This window comes from Hyaena hyaena, unplaced genomic scaffold (genome assembly GCF_003009895.1).
Source record: "Hyaena hyaena isolate Hyena2069 unplaced genomic scaffold, ASM300989v1 scaffold_148, whole genome shotgun sequence".
Classification (NCBI taxonomy): domain Eukaryota; kingdom Metazoa; phylum Chordata; class Mammalia; order Carnivora; family Hyaenidae; genus Hyaena; species Hyaena hyaena.
The window spans coordinates 704,637-727,430 of NW_024080780.1; the positions used below are offsets into that span (position 1 = coordinate 704,637).

Consider the following 22,794-nt stretch of genomic DNA (forward strand, 5'->3'; position numbering starts at 1 on the left):
TGATGGGGCACCTGGGTGGCTCAGTCGGTTAAGCGTCCAACCTCGGCTCAGGTCACGATCTCACAGTTCGTGGGTTCGAGCCCCGTGTTGGGCTCTGTGCTGACAGCTCAGAGCCTGGAGCCTGCTTCGGATTCTGTGTCTCCCTCTCTCTGACCCTCCCCTGCTCATTCTGTCTCTCTCTCTCTCTCTTAGAAATAAATAAAACATTAAAAAAAGAAAGAAAGAAAAACGTGATGGGCTAGTGCTTTACGAAGGGATAATGAACGTGGAGCAGTTTCTAGCCCCCCCTCCCCCCACTGGGAGAGAATAAAAGGCTAACTAGATAGATGTGTTTGCTACAATCAGATGAACTCCTAGGTATCGATACATAGGAAGCTATTTATTGTGAGGAAATGTAAAATTTCATTTCAGCCTGCTCTGTTTAAGGCAGGCTGGCCAACAGCTGATCAGTGTCCTCTGCGTAATACTGACCTCACCTGGGAGCTGTCTGAGGCTGGGCTGCCGACTTCTCGCTCGGCGGCCAGTCTCGCCCACCATCCCCTCGCCCACCAGTCCTGAAGGTGCTGCTGGGTTTCAGCCACGAGCAAACCACATCCAAAGCTCAGCTCACTGGCAGGTCTGAAGGCCAAGGACAGAGATCAGTTCTGACCAAGCAACACCCCAAGCAGACCAGCCTGGGGGTGGGGGTCCATGACAGGTTAGCAACATATTACTGTTGGCGTATAGGTCACAGAGAAACTGGCCTGCGGAGTGTCAAAGCCATTAGTCTGCAGCACCCTGAGAAAACACTCAGCTAAGTTTCCTGGGCTGGACTTGGGACACACGGAGCTTGGCATGAGCGGGGGTGCGGGGGTGCTCAAGTCCAGGCTGATGGTCAACACTGAAATGTCCCCTTCATTCACTCAGTGCTCGGGAGCCATGACTGAGCAATCATGTGACCACCAGACCGTGCTCTCCTTCCCTTTCCTCTCAGCAATAATGCCTAGAGCAGAATGTTCCGGACGTGCAAGGCGGAACACACAGAGGTCCCTGGACAGCACACCTGTTCCACCCAGTCACCTCCTGTATTCAGCGCCCTCCCCCCGCTGCGGTTCCACTGCGGCCCTGCGAAGTCTTGCCGAGGGCTTGGGGGTGAGCGGGTGTCGACACCGTGGCCAGAACACAAGTGATTAGAACATTCACACACTTTACTCCCTGCGTCTAGTAACTGTCTCCACCTCAGTAGCAGACACTGCACGTCCCGGGCTCTTCAGCTGCCTGCCCAACAGGTCCCTGGGCTTCTCATCTGTCTGCAGCACGCTAGACCTCAGTGCGTGAGAGCCCCTCCTGGCGACGATCGGGGGTCGACCAAAAACCGAAGCCGAGCTCATCCGAGAGCACCCGAGGAGGCCACAGAGCAAGAACAGATGGGGGTCAGAAGACTGAACCCCGAGGAAGAGGCAGGCGGGAGGGAACTCAGGAGTAAGGGGGGGTTCTCCCCCTCCTGCCCGGCCTCACGGCCCTCCGTCCCACCCCCCACGTGCCCTGGCTCCTGGTCTCGGCTTTGGGTAGGGGAGGATACAGGCCATCACTCAAGGAGGACTAAGTAAAGGGAGGCAGTTAAGGCACTCCCGGCTTCCCCCCCTGGCAATCCAGGCAGCGCCTTTCAGACACAGCGGACACACAGTTCACGTCCTCGGGGAAGTAAAGAGACCGCGATCTGCTTCAGACGCCTGAATGTGACCTTGTCTTAATGGACGTGATCCCTTCCTCTTACCCCTGTGAACCCACGGAGCAGGGACAAAGGGGAAGAGAGAGTGTTCTGGCATCTCCCCACCATCCTGCCAAGGTCACATTCACATCCCTCCCACGAGGGAACGAGTCTCTCGCCTGCAGAGCAGAGCAGCTTTATTCGCTGGGCTGCGGGATATCCCGCTCCGCACATGCCTTAGTTGCCCTGAATTTGGGTATAAAGGCCTTTCTTTATTTTGTAATATCCCCAAGGTTGGCAGCCTCGGACCACCCTGCTGTCTGTCCGGTGTCTCTCCCCAGCCCACTGTTTCTCTGTGTAATAAGCAAAGAGCCCCGCGTATTTCCTAAACACACGATTATGTTACATTTGCCAGGTTTCCCCGACCTTCCTTCTGGCCTAAGGTGTTTCGAGCTACACGTGCTATCTCAGTGCTTTCGCCAGACGTCTTGGCGACCAGCTCGAAAGCGGCCGTCAAACTTCCGTTCAGAAGAAGTCCTTCAGGCCGAAGAACGACAAGTGTGGTGCCTTTCAAACCAGTCTTGTAAAACGAAGGGCCCCGCACCCAACACAGTGCACGGCTCTCAGGGGCAGAGGGAGTCAGGAAACCTCAGCTGACAAGAGCGCAGTCATTACCATCCCACTTTCACGCACACTGGGGAGGGAAAGGGGGAAGAAGCAGATACCTCCAAGTGGACGCGATATGTAGCCAGGAAAGAAAACAAAGATCGTTGAAGGGGGAAAAGGGCAGGTTGCTGATTCTGAAATAATACTGCCTTTGCGGCCGCTGCAGGCCAGCCGGGCTGGAGGATGCCCTCACCGGGGAAGAAAGCAGAGCACCCTGTAATCGGGGGAGAGCTGCATGTTTCAGCAAAGAGAACAAGTTCACAGCGCTGCTAGGAGAACAGAAAGGCTGTAATCAAGGAGGGTAGATAAAGGCTCCATCTGTCCCCCCCGGGAGGCACCTCTGCGTTAGGCCGAGCTTCCGTGTCTGAGCCACATCGACGGCGGGGGCCAGCCCGCCGCCCCGCTGCCTGATCAGGTGGACCGGCCCGAGAAGCACCTGTTTATTTGCTGCCGATTGATATGGACCCGGTCCTTCCCACAATCTTGAGTTTCTCCTACTCAATATGGGACCATCTGCCTTCCAGCGACCACTGCTCTTTACGAGACCCCCATGGAAAACCAGTCAGAAATTCAGTAAGGATTTTTAATGTCCTTTTTTAAGTTTCACGCTCTGGTCCAAGAGGAAGAAAAACTTCAAGTGGTATTGCTGCACCTTTGTGTGATGAAGGAGTAGCAACTACTGGGAAGAAAATGATATTATGAGGAAAGGAGGTTATAAATTATTTTAATGAGCCGTTGGAAAGAAAAATAGCAATTTATCTCCCTCGACTTTCCCCCATAACCCATCCCTCCCCCCACCAAAATCTCCAAAAGCAAGCCAATAAACAAAAATACCTCAAAGAGGAGATAAAAGAAGAAAAATACTTTAATGCCTAGGAACTGTCCACTCCTGGAGAAAAAAAAAAACAAAACAATTAACACACGCATCAGAAGGCCCTTGCTACATTTTGGGAGACGAGAGCATAGAAGCCTTGAGTCCCCACAAGATTAATTGTATGGTCCTCTCAGCCAGTCTGGTTGTGGGCTTTATTTTCAAAGTCCTACTCTCAGCTTTATGACAAATCCGTGCTTTACTTTTCTAAGACTTTTTCCCCTTTCTTTTAAAACCTGAATGCTGTCCCATTAAAAAAAGAAAAAAAAAAAACCCAGCTTATTTCAAACGACCTATAAATATTTTATACGATGCTAAGGGAAACCTCAAACAACACAAAACTATCAAAATGTTGCCATGGTTATGTAATCAATGATTTAATAAGCTCAGAGGGGAAACCGCTGCACGGAAGTACACATCACAGATCTGGGGGGAGAAGGACAGGGTTTTACTTTACAACACAGCGCTGTGTGTTAAAAACATACGGCTCGTGTTTCCACGCTTCCCCCTTGGGGCCTACCTGTCAACCTCAGTTGCTTAGGAACCGGCATAAACTAGAGATTGGATTCCTTCTTTGTAAACTTGGTACGGCAGGTACGTCCCAAATGCGTTTGCTTTTCCATCTTCTCATTTGGGTTACCGGGGGTGGGAGGGGGGGAATTCCAATTCTATTTTTTACCATCATCTCTCATTTTGTGTCACGGTAAGTGATGTGACACATTCAATATCCTTAAAGCAAAGGACTTTCCCCTCTTACAATTTTAAGTGTATAGAGCTAGTTCATAAAACTATTTGTTAAAGTAAAGAAAATCATTTGCATGGAAATTAACAGGTTATCAGGCTACATATTTGATGGAGGGAGGGCAGATGGGCTTATTAACAATACTGTTTGCTATTAGATTAATATTACTTCCAGGTTGCCTTCTGCTCAGGTCACATGCTAGGACGTGTAATATAATATTGTTACTGCTGTGATATATAATATGGCACATTAAAAGCTTTTTGGCTTGATTGCAGCCCATTTTTTTTGTTTGTTTGTTTATTTTTTGAGAAAGAGAGAAAGAGAGAGAGCAGGGTAGGTGCAGAGAGAGAGGGATAGAGAGAAAATCCCAAGCAGGCTCCACGCTGTTAGCACAGAGCCCGATGCAGGGCTCGATCTCACGAACTGTGAGATCATGACCTGGGCCAAAATCAAGAGTCAGACGCTTAAACAACTGAGCCCTCCAGGCGCCTCTGACTGCAGCCCATTCTGACCATAAGGAGTAGGCAGTGCATAAGCCTCTTTACTAGGAGACAACGGCTAATATTGTAATGGCTTCTCGACAGCATTGCTGTGTGCAATGGGGCTACTCAGTCAACCCCAACCACAGTTGTTCAGGGTGATTCCTGCGCCCCAGGTGGAGATGCAGACTCGCCAATCACACAAGACTGCCCTCCTGCAAGATGCTACTTTCAAGGTATTTGATTGTGTGCCCCCTAAAGGAAGCCTGGTCTGGGGACTTCCAGGGCTGAAGGTAAGGGGCGTTAACCAGTAGTAGTCAGGGGGGCCTCCCCAGCATCCTTCCCCACCTGCTGGGGGCTAAGACCCCCTCAGCAGGCCGTACCTTGTAGTACTCAAGTCACCCTGACTTTCTCCCTCAGGTGAAAACATCTCACCTCAAAGGGCATATTTTTGCATGTTTTCTTTCACCAGAAAATGCAAAAATAATTGTTTCTCAAGGGAGATGGTCTCATTGGGATCCAAATTAGGGCCAGTGGGCGGATCCGAGAGTCAAGTCCATGCCGCTAGCAATTCCCTCCCTGACACCACGCCAGATTCAACACTTGAGAGGGGCGGCTTTCCCCTCTGGGTGGGAAAGGGGGCCCCGAGCTGAGCTGGGCTGTGTGCAAGGCAGCGTGCTGAGGGAGGAACGAGTGAGCCAGTTTGCTGTCCCTCCAACTGAGAGGGATGGATGCACTTCGGCTGATACAGGTTGTGGGACAGGTGCGCTGACCTTGAGCTGATCCGTGGGCTTGCGACTGACCGTTTCAGGCAATCGTTAGTTCACCTCACCCATTCGCTTCTCCCAAGCGGGCTCCCCCTGTGCAGAGTGCCAAGGGGCAGGGAGGGGCCAGGGAGGCTGGGGACAGCGACTGCAGGTGGAATCCCATCGCAGCCCTGCCTCGGGGCTCAGCTAGAGGTAAGGTGGGGAGCCCGCGTGGTGTGGGGAGGATGGGAGCCTCCAGGAAGGGCGGATGAGCGGACCTCTCTGCCTCTTCCAGAGCCTGCTGCCATGCAAGGGCAAGAGACTCAGGGTGGCAGCAATGCGGACGGCCTAATCTGAAACTAATGAGTGCTTGGAAAGGAAAAATAATCTTTAAAAAAAGACACCTGACTTATGAAAAGGTGCTGAAAAGCAAAGGAAATGGCGATGTCGGCCAGAAGGTGTGGCCAATTAAAGCCTAGCGAGTCCACACTGAGGGTGTGTGTGTGTGTGTGTGTGTGTGTGTGTGTGTGTGTGTTTTGTTTTGTTTTTTAAATGTTTTATTTATTTTTAGGAGAGAGAGAGAGAGAGACAGCGTGAGCAGGGGAGGGTCAGAGAGAGAGGGAGTCACAGACTGAAACAGGCTCCAGGCTCTGAACTGGCAGTCAGCACAGAGCCCGACGCGGGGCTCGAACCCACAAACCGTGAGATCATGACCCAAGCGAAAGTCGGAAGCTTAACCGACTAAGCCACCCAGGCGCCCCAATGTGTGTGTGTGTTTTAACATGATGATTAGATTTTAGGAAAGTAATAGTCAGCAGCATAGAGGCCAGGAGGCTGGGGTGGAAGCGGGGCATCGTTTCGGTAAGGCAGAGTCCCATGCTTTGAACGTTCAGGGAAGAAAAGAGCCCTGAATCCCAGGGGGACTGAGGGAGGCCTGCTGATGACACTGAACCCTACTAGTAAGCTTGCGCTCAGCTCAATGCTGAAAGGGACCCATCTTCACCAGGACCATCAGCCGGGGCCCGGGGAGGAGGCTGAGGACACAGAGACGCCCTGCACAGGGAAGGCGGGCCCCTGGCTGCGGTGCACGTGAACCACACGCTCTCTCTCGGCAGCTCTGACCTTTGCCACCGCTCTGCTCCAAGGCTGGACTCCGTGCCCCCTGGTGCTCAAGAGGACCTGGGACTCAGAAAGAAGCTGAAGTTCACCTCCAAGAGGCGGAATGAGGGCGGCCGGGCCCCGTGGGCTCTCAAGGCCAGGCAAGGCCTCTACAGATGTCCATATAACAGATAACCCCCTGCCGGGCAGGGTTGGCCACGTGCCCCTGGGTTGCAGAACAGCTCGCTCACAGAATAATAAACTTTATAAACGGTGAAGTGAGCCCTCTACAAACGTGCGGTGTGCACCAGGCAAGGGGAAGGGGAATGTTCGTTGTGCCACCTCCTGAAATAAGATTTTCTACTTCTGCTGAACTAAATAGAAAAAAAAAAAAATGGGTCCAGTATTTGGTTTTCTACGTAATCTAAGGCATCTGATTTGTCTTATGTTGGAGACGGCACAGCCAGTTCTCAAAAAGAAAAAAGTGTTGGGATATAATATATAGTTAGAGATATTCAGTTTACAGGATGGATATGGTCCAGTTATGGAGAATCTCTTTACTTCCCTAAATTCTCATCTACATTCTGAGCTTCCTAGTGGCTTATGGGTCTCTTAGTAGATGCTGCTTTTGCATTATTTTTCAAGAACAGGTCAATGGAATGGAGGCCCAAGCCTAAACCAATACAGGCAGGTGTTTTTCAGTCGTAGCCACCAGAACACACAGCAAGTTACTGTAATCACAGCTGATAAGTCACGTGAATCCAGAAGATGCCTTTATTTTCTCATTTACCTTACTTATGGATGTATAACTGATGTGTATTATTTTATTAGTTTCACGTGAAACACAGTGATTTGACATTTGTATACATTGTGAATTGACGACCACAAGGCTAGTGACCATCTGCCACCACAGTTAATACAATATTACTTATTGTATTTCCCATGCTTTGATTTTTTTTAAGTTTATTTATTTTGAGAAAGAGAGACAGAGACAGAGAGACAGAGAGAGAGCGCAAGTAGGGGACAGGCAGAGAGCAAGGGAGGCAGAGGATGTGAAGCGGGCTTTCTGCTGACAGCAGAGAGCCTGACCTGGGGCTAGAACTCATAAACTGCAAGATCATGACCTGAGCCATTCAGATACTTCACCGACTGAGCCATCCAGGCGCCCCATCCAATGCTTTGATTTTAAGTTAACCCAGCCTCTACGGCTGGTGTTACCAACCTTCCTCACTCCCAGCCATCACCTTTCTTACACTATCAAACCAGCTGTTCTTCAAGTTAATTAAGACAAATGATAGTTTTCAATATTACTGCTTATCCCAATTCCCACTATTCTAACAGCATGGTTTCCTACTACTCCTCATTGCAGATTTATAGGATTTTAAGAACATTAAGGGTTAAATAAATAGCTTCAGTGGAGTGGCCTGGGAGCCTAGCCACAATTTATAATATTCCTATAGCAAAATGTATTCTAAATGCATTTTATGAATTATAACCACACAGGAAGCTGCAGACAATGCTAAAAAACACATAAACAAACATAAAGCCATTACAGAAAACCCCCTAGGTCAGTCCACTCTCTACTGTTTACCTAGCTAACGTTTAATATACAGAAAGTGCAAACCGGGGAGCCTCATCCAATTTAATTCCAGATGGCATCTCTCTGCTGTCACCGGGCACCTGGTGCAATCTCATCCTTCACACAGCACCATGATGATGCAGGTAAAGTTCCTTCCCCCAGGTACTCCACTGCCAAACACCCAGAGATGTTTTTGAATTTTCCACATCACTATTTCATTAAGGCAAATGGCTTAGAACCGGCTGCATTATAATAAAGCACTTTTACAGGTTGAAAGAAAAATGGATATTCATAGCATTTGCATTTAGGTAAAAATGCAAGAAGCTCTCATTTAGGAAGAAGACTGTAACTAACCTGTCCTGGGAAGGGAAGGAGAAGGGAGGGAGTAAAGGAGGGAGGGAAAGGGAGAGGGGAGGAAGGTGGAGAGAGCCGGACACACAGAGGGACAAGAGACAGCCGCACAGACACTAAGTATTCATGTAGCTCCCACCATTTTGCATATTTTATATGTCAGGCAAGCAATTTCAAACACTGCCCTAAATTCATGAACAAATGAACATGAATGAAACGCAACTTGTTCTCTTCCCTTGGAACCAGCTGTTGTAAAGTCTGGTGGCATCGCCCTGCCCTCTCGCACCCTGTGGCCAAGCCCACCTGATTCTAGAAGGTGTTTCCTTTCGGTTCTCCCTCCCTACCTCAGCCCTACTCTAGGCCATCTCTCTGCTGGTTTCCTTGCCACGGATGCGCTCGCCTCCCTCTAATGCATTAGCCATGCTGGAACCAAAATTATCTTTCAAACATGCAAACCCAAGTACCCCACACCCCCACGAGGAACCCTTCTAAGGTTCCACTGCGGTCAGGATCAAAGCCAAACTCCTTACCCGGACAAACCAGAACCGTGCCGGTCTGCGTTCCACCGGCCCAGCCACCCTGCCCCAGCACCTCCGTGGTCTGGTTCCCTGCTCAATTCATACTAAGCACCAGTCACTCGGCCCCTGGAATTCCCCTGCTTTTCAGAACAGAGACATACTATTTTCCTTGGGCCTCTCAGCGGGAACAGAGAGCTTCCCTGACTCTTCAAGTCACAGGTTCCTCTTATACAGTCCCGGGGGGCTCATCCCAGGGGGAACACATTCTGTAGAAAGTGCCTGCCTGTCCCTAACCCATAACCTAGGGGATAATCGCTGTGCAGCCAAGGACGGCATCCATCCTTTTTCTTATTCTGGCCTTACTCACTAGCACTGTGCCTGGGACATAGTAGGTGTTCAGGAAACCTCTGTTGAATGAACACCTTCACGAAGACACTGCTGCCCTCTGTGTTCCATATGTGCCCATTATCTAACAGGGCGAACACTCTGAAACAGCACAGTAAGGACTGCAGAAGTATCCAGGTAAGTACCTGGAGAACTAATGTCTTCCAACTCTGTGACAGACGGCAGCCTATAATTAAAAATCAATGTAGCCTATCATTTCAAAAAGCACATGTTACCTAAATCCCAGTAATTCAACTTAAAAAAAAAAGACCCAAGTACGGAAAAAATTGAGCCTTAGAAGTCTTTTCCCCAAGTGAAAAGAAAAAAGAAAAAAAAAGAAAGAAAAGAAAAGCAGCAGCAGCACTGCTTGCATACATGCTGTAAAATCCAAGTGTTTCCAGTATCTTCACTCAGCATTCTTCTGTCTGCCCCTAACCCAGCTGGCTCCGGTTTAAGAAATCCCCTTACTGCAAGTCACTGTATGGACAGAGAGCAGGAAAAAAGTCAGAGAGTCAAGACTATATAATAATAAACAGGCGCAGCTGCAGCAGAGCAGGCTCAACGGCTTAGCAATACTACTTCACACATGTGCGACTGGGAAAGCTGAAGCCCACAGAGGTCAAGTTCTTTGCTCAAGGTCATAAAGCCAGTGGGTGCAGGGATGGAGGTCAAATCCAGGGGTGCTGTCAGGAGTGGGTGTTTTTGTCCCCCTCAGCCTTGCCGTGCTCTGCCTGGACTGCTGCCAGACGCTACTGGGCAGAAGGAGCGGGGAAGAACCAAGAAGCCACAGGAACCCGGTGCACGGCTGAATGAGCGTGAGCCATTTCCAGTCTCTCTCTCTGCTCTCCAGGGTGGAAGTGAAATAGCCAGGAGACCAGGTTAAATGGAAGATGGCAGAAAAGAGAGAACGCTTTCTCTTCCAGTTCCCCTAAACATCACTGGCTCTGCATTTCCCTAGAACACAGTCAACACAAATACTCTCCTACGAGACTCCGAGCACGAGCCATCGGTCCAGGAGCGCAGCTGCTCGGCTGAGGCTGAACGACACAAGGCACAGCTACTCAATGCGCTCATCTCTGAAGTGGGAAGGTGACCCCCCACAGTGCCTACCCGGGGTCTAGGGCACAGCCTGGCACCCAGGAAGGTCAATAACTGTTTTCTCCTCTCCCAGGTATTTACCTGGGAGGTTTCAGGAAGCATATTTTCTTGAGCATCATTAAACTCATCAAAAAGCACTTTTCTCTGCCTCGAAAGCTTTAGGGACAGGTATTTTCTAGACATATGCAAGTGAAGCCAATAGAATCCTTTTCTTTCCTGTGCTTATGCCTAACCCCATGCAGAGTAGGGATTTGGTCCAAAACGTGCCTACTAAAAAGAATGGAAGTTTTGAAACGATTTAAAAGCATTACATTCTGTAACACCGATCTCTCAGCATTAAAAAAGAAATGCTTTTAATAAAGGAAATCATTTGAAGGAGCCTCATGAGCATCACATAGCTTTGAGAGAACTGGCATGAATATTCCTGGTGGCGGAAGCCACTGGACTGTGAAACGGCACCAAGGTGAGGAACGCCTGCGGCACACTCCCACACGGCACCTGCAGGGTACTCTGGAACTTTCTGCAGGAGTGTGGCACCATGCAGCAGAAGCCCTGAAGAGGGGCACACGTACGCGAGTATTTCTAGCATTCATCCAAGGAAATAATCAGACGTGTGCAAAGATGTCTGTACAAAAATGTTCCCAAGCATTATTCAAAACAGAGCGAAACAGAATCAACTTGAACATCTAACCACAAAGGAATAAATAAATTATGGCATATCTATGCGAGAGAATGCTAGGAAGCCATTAATCATCACATGCTAGAGAAATACTTAAAATCAAGGGAAACTGCCTACATATAAAGTGGAAAGAGGTTACAATTCTGTTTTAAATTACACGCAAGGGCACCTGGATGGCTCAATCAGTTAAGCATCCGACTCTCAATCTTGGCTCAGGTCATGATCTCACGGCTTGTGGGATCGACCCCCAGATTGAGCCCATGGTCATGGGCTAGACCTCCGCTATAAGCACACAGCCTGCTTGTAATTCTCTCTCTCTCTTTCTCTTTGCTCCCCCCTTTCCTCCCCCACTCTCTCAAAATCAATAAATAAGCTTTTAAAAGATACAATACTATGTAAAAAAAAAAAAAAAAGGCAAGAAAACATGGTGGTAAAATAAGACACAGCTGTTACCTCTAGGTGATTAGGTTTGCACGTGGCTCTCATTCTTGATACTTTTCTTTATTTTTCTCCCCTTTACAATGAAACTGAACATCTATAATTAGAATAAAATTAATATATGTTGGGTTTTGAAAAGAGAGTTCCTCTTCAGAAGCCACAGGCGTTCCCAGTAGCTTATGATGTTACTTAAAACTTTCTCTTTTCATAAAATATACCTAACATAAAATTAATCATTTTTACCACTTTTAAGCTTACAGTCCAGCAGCATCAAGTGCATTCACAGTATTGTGCAGCCATTGCCGCCATCCCTCTCCAGAGCGCTGTCATTCCAAACCGAAGCTGTGCCCACCAAACAGGAACTCCCCACTGCCCCGCCCCCGCCAGCCACTGCTCCCTTCCTGTCTACGAGTTGGACTACTCCCTGTACCTCATCTAAGTGAAATCATACCACAGTTGTCCTTTTCTGTCTGGCTTCTTGTATTTAGTGTCATGTCTTCAAGGTTCACCTGTGTGGTAGTATATACACATCACCATTCCATTCCTCTGGAAGGCTGAGGAATAATTCGTGATGGTATGTACCACATTTTTGTTCTATGGTGTTACTTTTTTTTTAATTGTTTAATGTTTTATTTATTTTTGAGAGCAAGAGAGACAGGGCACGAGTGGGGGAGGAGCAGAAAGACAGGGAGACACAGAATCCGAAATAGGCTCCAGGCTCTGAGCTGTCAGCATAGAGCCCAACGCAGGGCTCGAACTCACAGACCATGAGATCATGACCTGAGCTCAAGTCGGACGCTTAACCAACTGAGCCTCCCAGGCACCCCATATGGTGTTAGTTTTTAAATCAGACTTTAATATTTATCATGTCTGAACATCAAAATGATCAGCAGTTCATATAAGTGAAGGCCTAGAACTGAAAACACCAGATAGTACAAGGAGCAAGGTTATGTAACACAGAAAGCCAGACTCTCCACCTAGTTAGAGTCCACTAAAATCTACAACAGCAGGCCATATCTAGCCACCGGAATCATGGTTACCTTGAGGCGCCTGGCATTGGGGAACCCTCCAGGCTGATGGGAATGATCCGGATTTGGAATGCAGTGTGGGTCACACAGCTATGCATTTGCCGTCTGTTAGAACCCACGGGCCAGTACACAAAAGCCCTGTACATTTCACCGTATGTGAACCATACCTCCATTTCTAGAAAGAAATGAAAAACAGGGCTGCCAGGACCCTCTCTGCAAGAAGATGCGTTAGGCCTAAAAGAAAACTGAGTAACTAAGTTACTCAGTTCATTCAGCCACTCTGCAGCCCAGGCCCTCGGGTGGGGGTCCACTATCCCTGCAGGTGAGTCCAAGTTCACTGCCCCCTCACTGCCGGAACACTGGTTTGTCTAGGGAAGTCCGGTAAACACAGCATGGGCTAACCACCCGGGCCAGCGAACCCGCCCGAATTTGGTAAACAGCCCAACAGGTGTGCAGTCCAGGTGATGTAATACCTAAAGGTATGTGCCTTTGTGTGGGAGTAGAAAGGAGTTACATCTTGAGTACCTGTCAGGCTCCAGGTGACGGGATGCTGCATCTGAAAAGGGAGGAGATACTGCCAGAGCCCATTCTGAAGAAAAACAAGGTCTCCAAGAGTGAGACAGGGAACCACATTTGGGTGTGACATCTGGGTCCGAGAAGAGACACTCTGACTCCCTTCCTTCAGATCGGGCTGGCTGGGACGTGCCTTTCCAGTTGCTTCTTCATTGGGCTCGGCTCGAATCCTGAAGAGGTGAAAGTTACCTCTTTCTTATTAAGCAGGGCCATTTGTTACTCTCCTACGCGCGGTCTGTCTTTATAAAATGTCAACTTCAGGCCACGCACGGTGGGAGGCCTCGGTGTCCCAGCCACAGCGAATTTCCTGCCAAACCATTTAAAGCACTCAGATGTCAGACAATTTTTTCTTTTGTAATCTGCTGTTCTAGATTCTCCACACTACTAGTCCCCTCTATTAAAATGCACGGCCCGGCGGCCAGCAGATCTCCGGATTCAAGGGCACCCAAACTTCTTATGGTCTTAAAAGCAGCTTTGGACACAGAACAGGCACACCTGAGCCAGATGGCAAACTAGGGTCTGACAGTCAGAGACTCAAATGCTCCCTTAGACTCAATGTTATATTTCTCAGAAACCACGCAGGGACTTTGCAAAGCTTACTGGGCCTGGACTCCTCGTCACTTAGTTAAGACCATAACCTGGAATGGCTGGCTCTCGGAGCACGTGACTGCTGACCCCCAAGGCTTCCTGACCCAAACCGGACCTCTTCGGGCCTCTCACAAAATAAGCCACCTTACCTTCTCCCAGCCTAGGAAGTCACGGCCACAACCTCTGCCCCCTCCCATCCCTGGCTCATCTGGCTCCCCAGAAAAAGTCTCATTAACCTGCCAGCAGATATTATGCTTTTCAGCCATGTCATTCCAACGATCTGTCCCCAGGGGCCTCAATGCTCCTTGCCAGTCACCTCTGCAAGTGCTTATCCGACGATTCCCAGTTTTGCTCTGAATTTCTTCCCAGCCTCGAGTCAGAGGCCACCCTACCAGCCGTGGTCTCCAGCCAGGCAGGGAGCAAGGAGGCACGGAAATGTGGGCTTGGAGGTGTGTGCAGATGCTTCTCGCCTCCTTCTGCTCCAGGACAGGGAGCCACACACAGCCCTTCCCCCACCCCGAGGTTGGGGACAGTGATGAGTGCTCACGGCAGGAAGATGGCTGACGTTTACACCACCATACCCATCTTTCCAGAAGGCAATCCTCGAACAAGCTGAAGGTGTCAGGCCCTTCGAGAGTCCTGCCCAACTAGTGACATCAAAATATCATAAAAAGTACAAAACCCAGCAAGGACCTGCGAGCTAACTTAGACCAAAATACACTCCCCCAACTAGAAACAAAGCTGGTCCGTCCGTCCTGGGGACCCTGTGGCATTTCCCGAACCAGATGCCCAGGCTGTTTCTGATAACTCCTTATCTAGGGGAGAAATTACCCCCTTTGTCCTGACAAATAACCATGTTATCTCCCTTCCCAGGATGGGCTTTGAAACATTTCTGGTGTGACGGAACAATCACAGAGAAGCAGCAGAAAGTTGCAACGCACGCATCTGCTGAGAGAATGTCCTCTCTGTCATTTTAAGTTCATTGGTCCTCAGCACTGTCAGTGGTGTCTGGTTGGAACAGCAGGTAAATGGTTCCCAAACCATGAAGTGATACTAAAGCAAACCCTGAATTTGTACGGCTTGCTATGAAGTCTGCTAATGTACCTACACTGTGACTCTGTTTTCACCCTTGCAGATGGGGTGCACCTTCCTCCTCTGATGACAAGGGGATTTGGAGAGAAGGAGGCAGGGGGCGACCCCAGCTGGATGAGAGCCATCTCTGCATGGCTCACACAGCCTTCCTGCTCTATTACAGTTACTGGCGCCTCACTGTGTGTTATCATAAACTGCACTGTGCAATTTACACATTGTGTTCCATGCCCTTCTGATGGTAAAGGTGCTTCACGTATGTTTTCTCAAGCAGGATCGAAGCAGCTTGAGGGCAGGTCCATGTCCAAGGTGGCAACGCTTTCCTTGTTCAAAGGTCGCTTGCTTGACATTGACTCTAGACTATCTCTAGAACAGACACAAAATCAGTGCAGGGCATGAAAACAAGTGTCATAAGGTGTATATGCTTTTTCCCAAAGGAGGTGTCCAAAAGGATTTACTCTTCAATTTTCATGGAGTTCTATTAAGTTTCTGAGGCCCAGGGTAGATCTGAAGCAAAAAATTAAAAAGTATCCATCAAGTATTAGGTATTTTTATTAATTATTATTTTATCATTTTTATCATCTTGGTCAGTGTCAAACTCTAAGTATTTTGAATATCACCTGTCAGCATATATCCCGGATTGCTTAGCACAACAGATATTTGCAAGACAGCAAAAAATGTTACATTGTTTTGCATATATACTATATTTAATTAACATGGTAAACAAATGTGCAATACCTATTTCCAGCAACAATAATTCTCATATTAAAGAAAGAAAAAGAAAAACAATGATCTGCATTTTAAAGGATAAGCTTCAGTTATCAAAAAACTGCACTCAGATAGGGAGCTCATATCCAGATAATAGTGAATAAAAGAGGGTTTTCGGTACTTCTATTGTATCTATTGCATCGAATTGCAGTGTTGAAAAATACCAGATTGACTTCTTAACACGTAGGCATCACCCGAGTCACTCTGGTATGAATTTCACAAGGTTTATTTACTCTAACTCACAGAGGCCATTAAAAAAAAACGATTTTCCACTTAGGGTCTCTCATCTTCCCATCTCATCATAACCTGTCCCAAGTCAGACAAGGGACAGCGAAGAGACATGGAAACCAGATTACTGACGAGTAACGTACACTCGGCTTTCCACATCCAAAAGGTGAGATGGGCCATAAACGATATTTCTTAGGACTCACTGCTTTCAAAAGAATTTAATGCATTCTTAGAAAGAGATTTAGATACTGTCTTGATAAATGAAGTGTTTATCTTTTGAAGGATATGCTTGGGAAGAAGTATTCCGACAAAGTAGTAGTTAGCTTAGTCATCAAACCACTCAATAAATAAATAAGTGAATAAACCCGCCACAGGATTATACCTCCAAGCCTCTAGAGATAATCTACTTACCTAAGTGCATCGAAAGAGAGGTACTTTAAATGTAGATGACATCTAAAGAGAACTCGGAAACACCATGGAGAACTAAGTATCAATTGGACTAAGGAGGTCACGGTGTCCTTGACTAAATATGGACTGCCAGAAAAGAGTGACCTCATTTTCTATGTATGAATGAGGAACAGAAATAGGCACTAAATTATGCCAGGCATAAAGCCCAAGGCAGTCAGAAAAAAACACATTATCTACTTATTACACAAAGATGGTCTCTGAAACTTTCTGTTGCAGGAAACAAAAAACCTCAGCATTTAAACAAATTGGGAAAGAAATAGGTAAAGGGGATCATGAGGTACAGACTTCCAGTTATAAAATAAATAAGTCATGGAGAGGGAGAGCACGGCACAGGGATTACAGTCAATAATATTGTAACAACCTTGTACGGTAACAAATGGTGGCCACCCTTACCGCGGTGAGCCCTGGGTAAGGTACAGAACTGTCAAACCACTGTGGTGTGCGTCTGCAACTAATATAGCATTGGATGTCAACTATTCTTCAATAATAAAAAGTAGTAAAAAATAAATAATACCATTGCAAAAAAAAAAGTAGGTACTCGATAAATACTAAAGGAACAAAAAAATAAACAACAGAATATACAGCAAAGGGAATTAGAGCATGCTTGTATCATCAAATACTGGGCTACTGTTAAAATCATACTTGGGGTGCCTGGGTGGCTCAGCTGGTTAAGTGTCCAACTTCATGAGGCTGAGCTTCGCCTTGGGTTCTGTGCTGAGCATAGGATTTGCCTGAGATTCTCTCTCCCTCTCCCTCTGCCCCTCCCTAGTTTGTGCTCATGCGCTCTTTCTCTCTCAAAAATAAATAAATAAAACTTTAAAACCATACTTAAATACTTATTAGCGATACGGGGAAAATGCCTCTGTGTTCTGTGAAACACACACATACCTCAATTATGGGAGAGAAAATTGGCAGGAGATAGCCAAAATGTTGAAGGAGTTTTTTTTTTTTTCTTCAGAGCAGAATCAGGGTTATTTTTACTTTTCCCTCCATTCTAAAATACTTATCCAAACTTTAAACAGCTAACATACACTATGCGTATAATTAGAAAACAATTAATGTCATTTTGAAATATATTCCATTAATACAGAATAGGTTGGAGGGGAAAAAAAGACACCCCCCCCCCCAAGGTTACTTGGAAACCCAGCTTGAGATTGCCACTTCCGTCTTTAGGTACTTTGCACAGTGGAACATACAAACGTCAGTTTCATCATTACTTAAGGCAAGCTGCCTGGGAAGTTTCTTGCATCGCTTAGGGACCTCAGATGGACAGTCCCTTCTCAACAGTGGCCAGTGTCAGACACTCACCATTTTTCATTCCTGTATCTCCTGGTCTGGGGGTGGGGGGTGGGGGGGAGGTATATATTTCTCTACTTAGTAGACAGAAAGGACATTTATTAAACTATTTTTCCTGGGCCTCCCTTTTTCTCCATCTTGTGATATTAGTAATTTGAGACCCTTAACTGTGAAAGCCTAATGCTAGGTTTTCTAAATTAGGAAGGGCTCTTAACATACCTGTTACCCATCTTACACTACTAATTGTAACACTCCACATACAAATATCTTCATTCACAGATAAAAACTTTGGGTCTTTGAGTTACCATACTGGACCCAACTAAATTCAGTGAATCGATCATTCAGGGCAACTGGAAATACCCACAGTTATCATTTTGGTGTGAAAAGGGAAATTACCAGACATTTGGAAGAACACATTTCTTTTATTATTATTACTATTGTTATTGTTATTATTATTATTTTAGAAAGCAAGAACACGAGCACAGAGGAGGGGCAGAGGAAGGGAGAGAGAATCCTAAGCAGGCTTCACGTTCAGTGCAGAGCCGGACACGGGGCTTGATTCCACAACCCTGGGATCATAACCTGAGCAGAAATCAAGAGTCAGATGCTCAACACATTCCTTCTGAATTGAGAACAATTTCAACCTTCTTGTCTCCTTCAAAGTCTTCATAACAAAGTTGTACTTAACACTTCAAGTGTCATTAAGTACCCTGTAACAAATTTCACTGATTTATTCAAATAATTTGGTGAACTTGGCTTTTTAGGAATTCAGAGACTTTGTATCAAGTTTAATTCTAAGCAGAAATAACAGTTCTTTGAACACAGTGACATCACGGCCATTTGCAGATACTTTAAAGAAAAACATTGTTCCAAATCTATTTCAGCAATCTGTAGTGCTCCAGTGATAAATACTAAGTAACTTCTGAATAATTTTACTGTGAAGTATCAGTTGTTTATCTTTTTCTCCCCTTTTAACAGAAGACAAAATAAGATATACTGTTGACTTATCAATAAGAATTACCTGTATAACTTGGTTCTTCCAAGAACCTCTTGAATCATGGAATTTTATGATTGTCTTACATCATAAAATCCAAAACCTGACAGCTAAGATTAAGTTTAAGCCCAGGTTGGGAATCAGAAAAGCCAGAATTTATTCCTAAATTTATAAGATCTCCTGGGTGAACTGCAGTGGATGAGCCTGACTGGAGAGGGCAGACAGCAGAATGGCTAAGGCCAAGCAGATGTGGGCTTGAATCCTGGCTCCGTCCGATATTACCTGTGTGATCTTGGACAAGTGACTTAACACGTCTAAGCCTCTCAGCCCTTCTTCAGTGACAACATGTGCTGAGATGCTTTAAGCACACACTGAAAGGCCTGTGAATGGAAGCAATTAACACTTTTGACTGTCAACGTGTAAAAATAGAGATAAAATGATAATTCTAGATCTGCTGTAATTATTATAAAGTGTTCTATGCATCCACCAGGTTCTAAAAACATTATTTTAGTCTCTGCAACAATGCATTTATTCTCATTCTTTCTCATGGTGCTTCTGTTTAGTATTATAAAGCAGGTCATCTATTCCATATAGCTTTGTTCCCCAGTGTAGACTTCAACTCTCCTTTACCACCACCCCCACAAAGTACCACCACCACCAAAATTTAAAATGTGAGAATAGCTTCTGCTAGTCTTGTTAGAATACCCCGTCATATTTGGGTTTCCTCCCTGACTGACCTATAAAATTATAAGGAACACTATATACAACAGAATGTTCATGGAGCCTCTCAGCAGGTGTGAAATAAATCATTACAGGCATCTTCCTAGCCCCTCCCCCACAAGCACTAACAGCTCTGAGATAATTTATGACTAGAGAATTCCTTTACACAGTCACATGTGCGTTGTTTATTCAAATTTCAGTCGAATCCTGTATACAGCTGGAATCCCATTTTAAAAGTTCTGTCCATATTTCCTCCAGAAACAACAAACTGAGATGTTTATAACCACATACACACACACACACACACACACACACACCCAACTCATCTAGGAAACATTTATGTCATTTTACTGTCTTTCATTCTTGACAAGTCAGAGACTTAACCACAGACTGCTTTGACCTTTGATCTTTGCACTCCCTTGTTATATTTCTTAATTAGGAGTCAATTACTGAAATATGAAGCATTGTTCACTCAAGGTGTATTCTACCTGCCCACACCTAAAGAAGACTGGTGCTGATCTGCATGTGTCCATCTGTCTAAAATATGATTAAAACCTCAAGTCAAGAGCTGCATATTTTCATATTTTCTGAAATCTCAAGTAGACCGACTTTTGCAAAGAGCTCATTTTTCCTCCTCGCGGATGTGTTTCAAAGCATTTGAAATAGAGGGGTAAAACGTTCCTCTATTCTTACTCACATGTGACCAGGTCACTCTTCTACTGTTTCCAACTAAGAAAAAGTAAATTCCATCCCTCTAACCTTGTCATATTTTGCAAAAACAATTATCATCCGATACCAGATGGTAAAAGAAAGTTTGGCAAACCTGTCAATTTCTTGCCCCCATCCCTTCACCCCTAACTCTGACAAACTATCTCTACCACCAGGCAGCCTGCAACCTCATAAATGCACAGGCACCTAAGGGATAAGGACCTCAAACACTTGTTGATAAAGCTTCTGTGCAAAAAGACAACACTCTGGCACTTAGCTTGTGTCAGTCGGCTATGCTAATTAGGTTAGCAATGTTTTACGGATGCATTTGAATTATTAGACCTACAAGGATAAACCACCTGTATAACTGTTTATGGCGAGCCTCCCTTTCGTGACCTCAGGAGATCCTTTCCCTTACACTGAAATTAAATCCTCAGTTATATCAAGGAATTAAGGCAAATGTGAGGCAATACTATGTTATATTTCAAGTCATTTAATTATGACATAGAACACTCTTACCTCCACCAGTTATGCCATATAGTCTCCCCCTCCCCGCCCCACCACACACACACACACACACACACACACACACACACACACACACCAACAGTTCAGGTGAATATACAGCACTTGACTCATCTAAAATGTGAAGTGTAGTAAATTCAGGTCCTCAGACCTTTCCACAGATGATAGGAAATGCCTGAAGTCACCAGTTAACTATGAAAGAAGAGAAGGTGGGCAGGAAGGAGATGCAGCAGCAGAGAAGCCCTTGGGCGACCCCAGAAAGCAACTGTCAGAGCAAAGTGGCAACAGAAAAATACAGTATTTCACCAAGGGAAATTCGTTGGCTTACTAGACAAAGGTCTCTGGGGACTATACTACGTTGAGAACACCTACTGGCAAGAAAATTTGAAGAAAAAAGAAGCTTACGATGCGGGCTAAGTACTACTGTGCTTGCAGAGTTGCAATCAATCAAAAGTTCTGAGCACAGAGAGACCAATCCAAGCCAGTATTCATCTAACAGAGGAGTCAAACAACCCTCCTTCTGAAAAACTGGTGTCAGAAAACTCAAACGGCACTAACATAGGCGCATTTTCTATAGAAGCATCCTTTGAAGTCTCCTGACTTAAAGGAAAAGAAATAAGGTGCTGTAACACCAGGAGTGTGGCTCATCCCACTGTCGCGGTTCTCACACCTGCTCATCCAGGAGCTGACCCCATCCCCACCCCCACCCTCCTCCTGGCCTTAAGACGCAGCTGCAGCCCACGGGAGGCCCTGCAGAAAACGGTCCCCACAGGCCAAGTGCAGAGTACCAGTGCCCCTCTGCTGAAGAGTCTGCAGTGCCAGATTTGCAATGACGCCACATGGAGAGAAATGGGGAAACGCATGAAAAAGAAACAAGGACAAGAAGACCGCAAACAAAAAGGTGCTCCCCTTCTTTAGTGAGGGTCCAAGAGAGACAAAAATAAACACCACACTAGGCATGGCCAACGGTCAGCTTATCATGTGGGCACCCGTAATCCACACCTGGGCAAAAAACAAAACAAAGCAAAACAAAAAAAAAATTAGAAGTACCTGGGAAATCAACTTGGACACACCGTAAGGCAAAATCTCCCCATCATCGCCATCACCATCACCACCAACACCGGATAAATAAAACCCAAGCACGTGAGCTATTTGCAACTACAATTTACTTACAGACCTGAGGTTTACATAATAACAAATTACATAATACTCCTGCTGTGCACTAAAAACCCGTCTATAGGTGAAGCTCCAAACCCTCCGGTCTTTTCACATTTTCCGGAGAGAGCTGGAAAAGTCTGCTGAATAATCGGGGGGAGGGGGAATGGAGTGCTGGAAAAGTCATCCTTGACAAGCTGCAAGCCCAACCAAATGTTCTAGGATAAAAAAAGGGACTGGGAGCAGGTGACTCCCCGCTGCTCTCATCCCCAGGCGCCCGGGTGTCTAAGGCCAAGAAGTGCGAGGCGGGCGCGGGGCTCAGGGCGCAACTGCCCGGGCCGGGCGGGGGGGCGCGGCCGGGGCTTACCTGCTCCCCGAAGTCGATGGCTATGTTGGTGATGCCCAGGGGCACCAGGAACCGGATCAGGGGCCAGTAGTGCGTGAGCGCCGGGAATTTCACCATAGTCCCCGCCGTGGGCTGGCCCCACACACATCTGCCGCCGCGAGGGGACTCTGCCGCGGGGCGCGGGGCGAGCGGGCCGGGCGGGGGCGCGGGCGGGCGGGCGGAGGCCGGCTCCGGCGGGGCCTGGGGCGGCGGCGGCTCCTCCTGGCGGCTGCGGCGCCCTCTCCCAGCGCGGCTGCTCTAGCAGGCGATCCGCAAGCTCAAGTCCATCCCTGCTGCCCTCCCACACAACAAAGATGTGCCGGGAAAAAAAAGAGGAGGGACGGCGGCGGCGGCGGCGGCGGCGGCAGAAGGCTCTGCTGACAGCGGCTCCATTATAAGCGCTCTGGGGCCCGGAAATAAATAAATAACCGCGCGCACGAGGCGCCGCCGCCGCCGCCGCCGCCGCCGCCGCCGTGCGGAGGAAATCAGGGGCGGGCGCGGAGGCGCGGACACCGCCGGCGGCCCCGGGGGCGGGCGCGCTGGGGCGGGGCCGGGCGGGCGGCGCCCTCCTCGCCTGCGCCGCCGCCTGCGCTCCGCGCGGCCGCGGGGGGCGCTGCGCACGCACAGGCCGTGGGGCCGCCGCCGCCGCCGCCTCCGCTGCGCCCGGGGGCGCGCGCGCGGGGTGGGACTCGCTGCGGTTCCCCGGGCGGCCGGGGGCGGCGGCGCGAGCCGGCGGGGCAGTGGGGCTCCCCCACCCCCCCCCCCCCCGCCGCCCGGAGGACGCCGCGGGGAGCCCGTGGGGCGGGGGCGCCGAGGCGTGCGGGCCCTATCGCCCGCGGGGCCCCGGGCTGGGGTCCCCCGCGCGGTCCCGGGAGCGGCCGCGGCGTGTGGAAGACCGGCGGGCGGGGCAGGGGCCGCGGACGCGCCGGG

At 47.8% G+C, this 22,794-nt stretch overlaps 1 protein-coding gene across 4 annotated transcripts in view; it reads right to left on the minus strand.

Annotated features, from left to right (window-relative positions):
- Positions 1-22,332, minus strand: part of ANKH (ANKH inorganic pyrophosphate transport regulator) — a 138,610-nt gene extending 116,278 nt beyond the window's left edge. For all 4 annotated transcript variants that reach the window (XR_005529596.1, XR_005529595.1, XM_039238835.1 and 1 more), the window contains exon 1: positions 21,847-22,332. Coding sequence is in view for 2 of the 4 variants with exons in the window: in XM_039238835.1 (XP_039094766.1) it covers positions 21,847-21,942 (96 nt within the window). In the remaining 2 variants the exon portion in view is untranslated. The remainder of the gene's footprint in view (positions 1-21,846) is intronic.
- Positions 22,333-22,794: the final 462 nt, after the last annotated feature.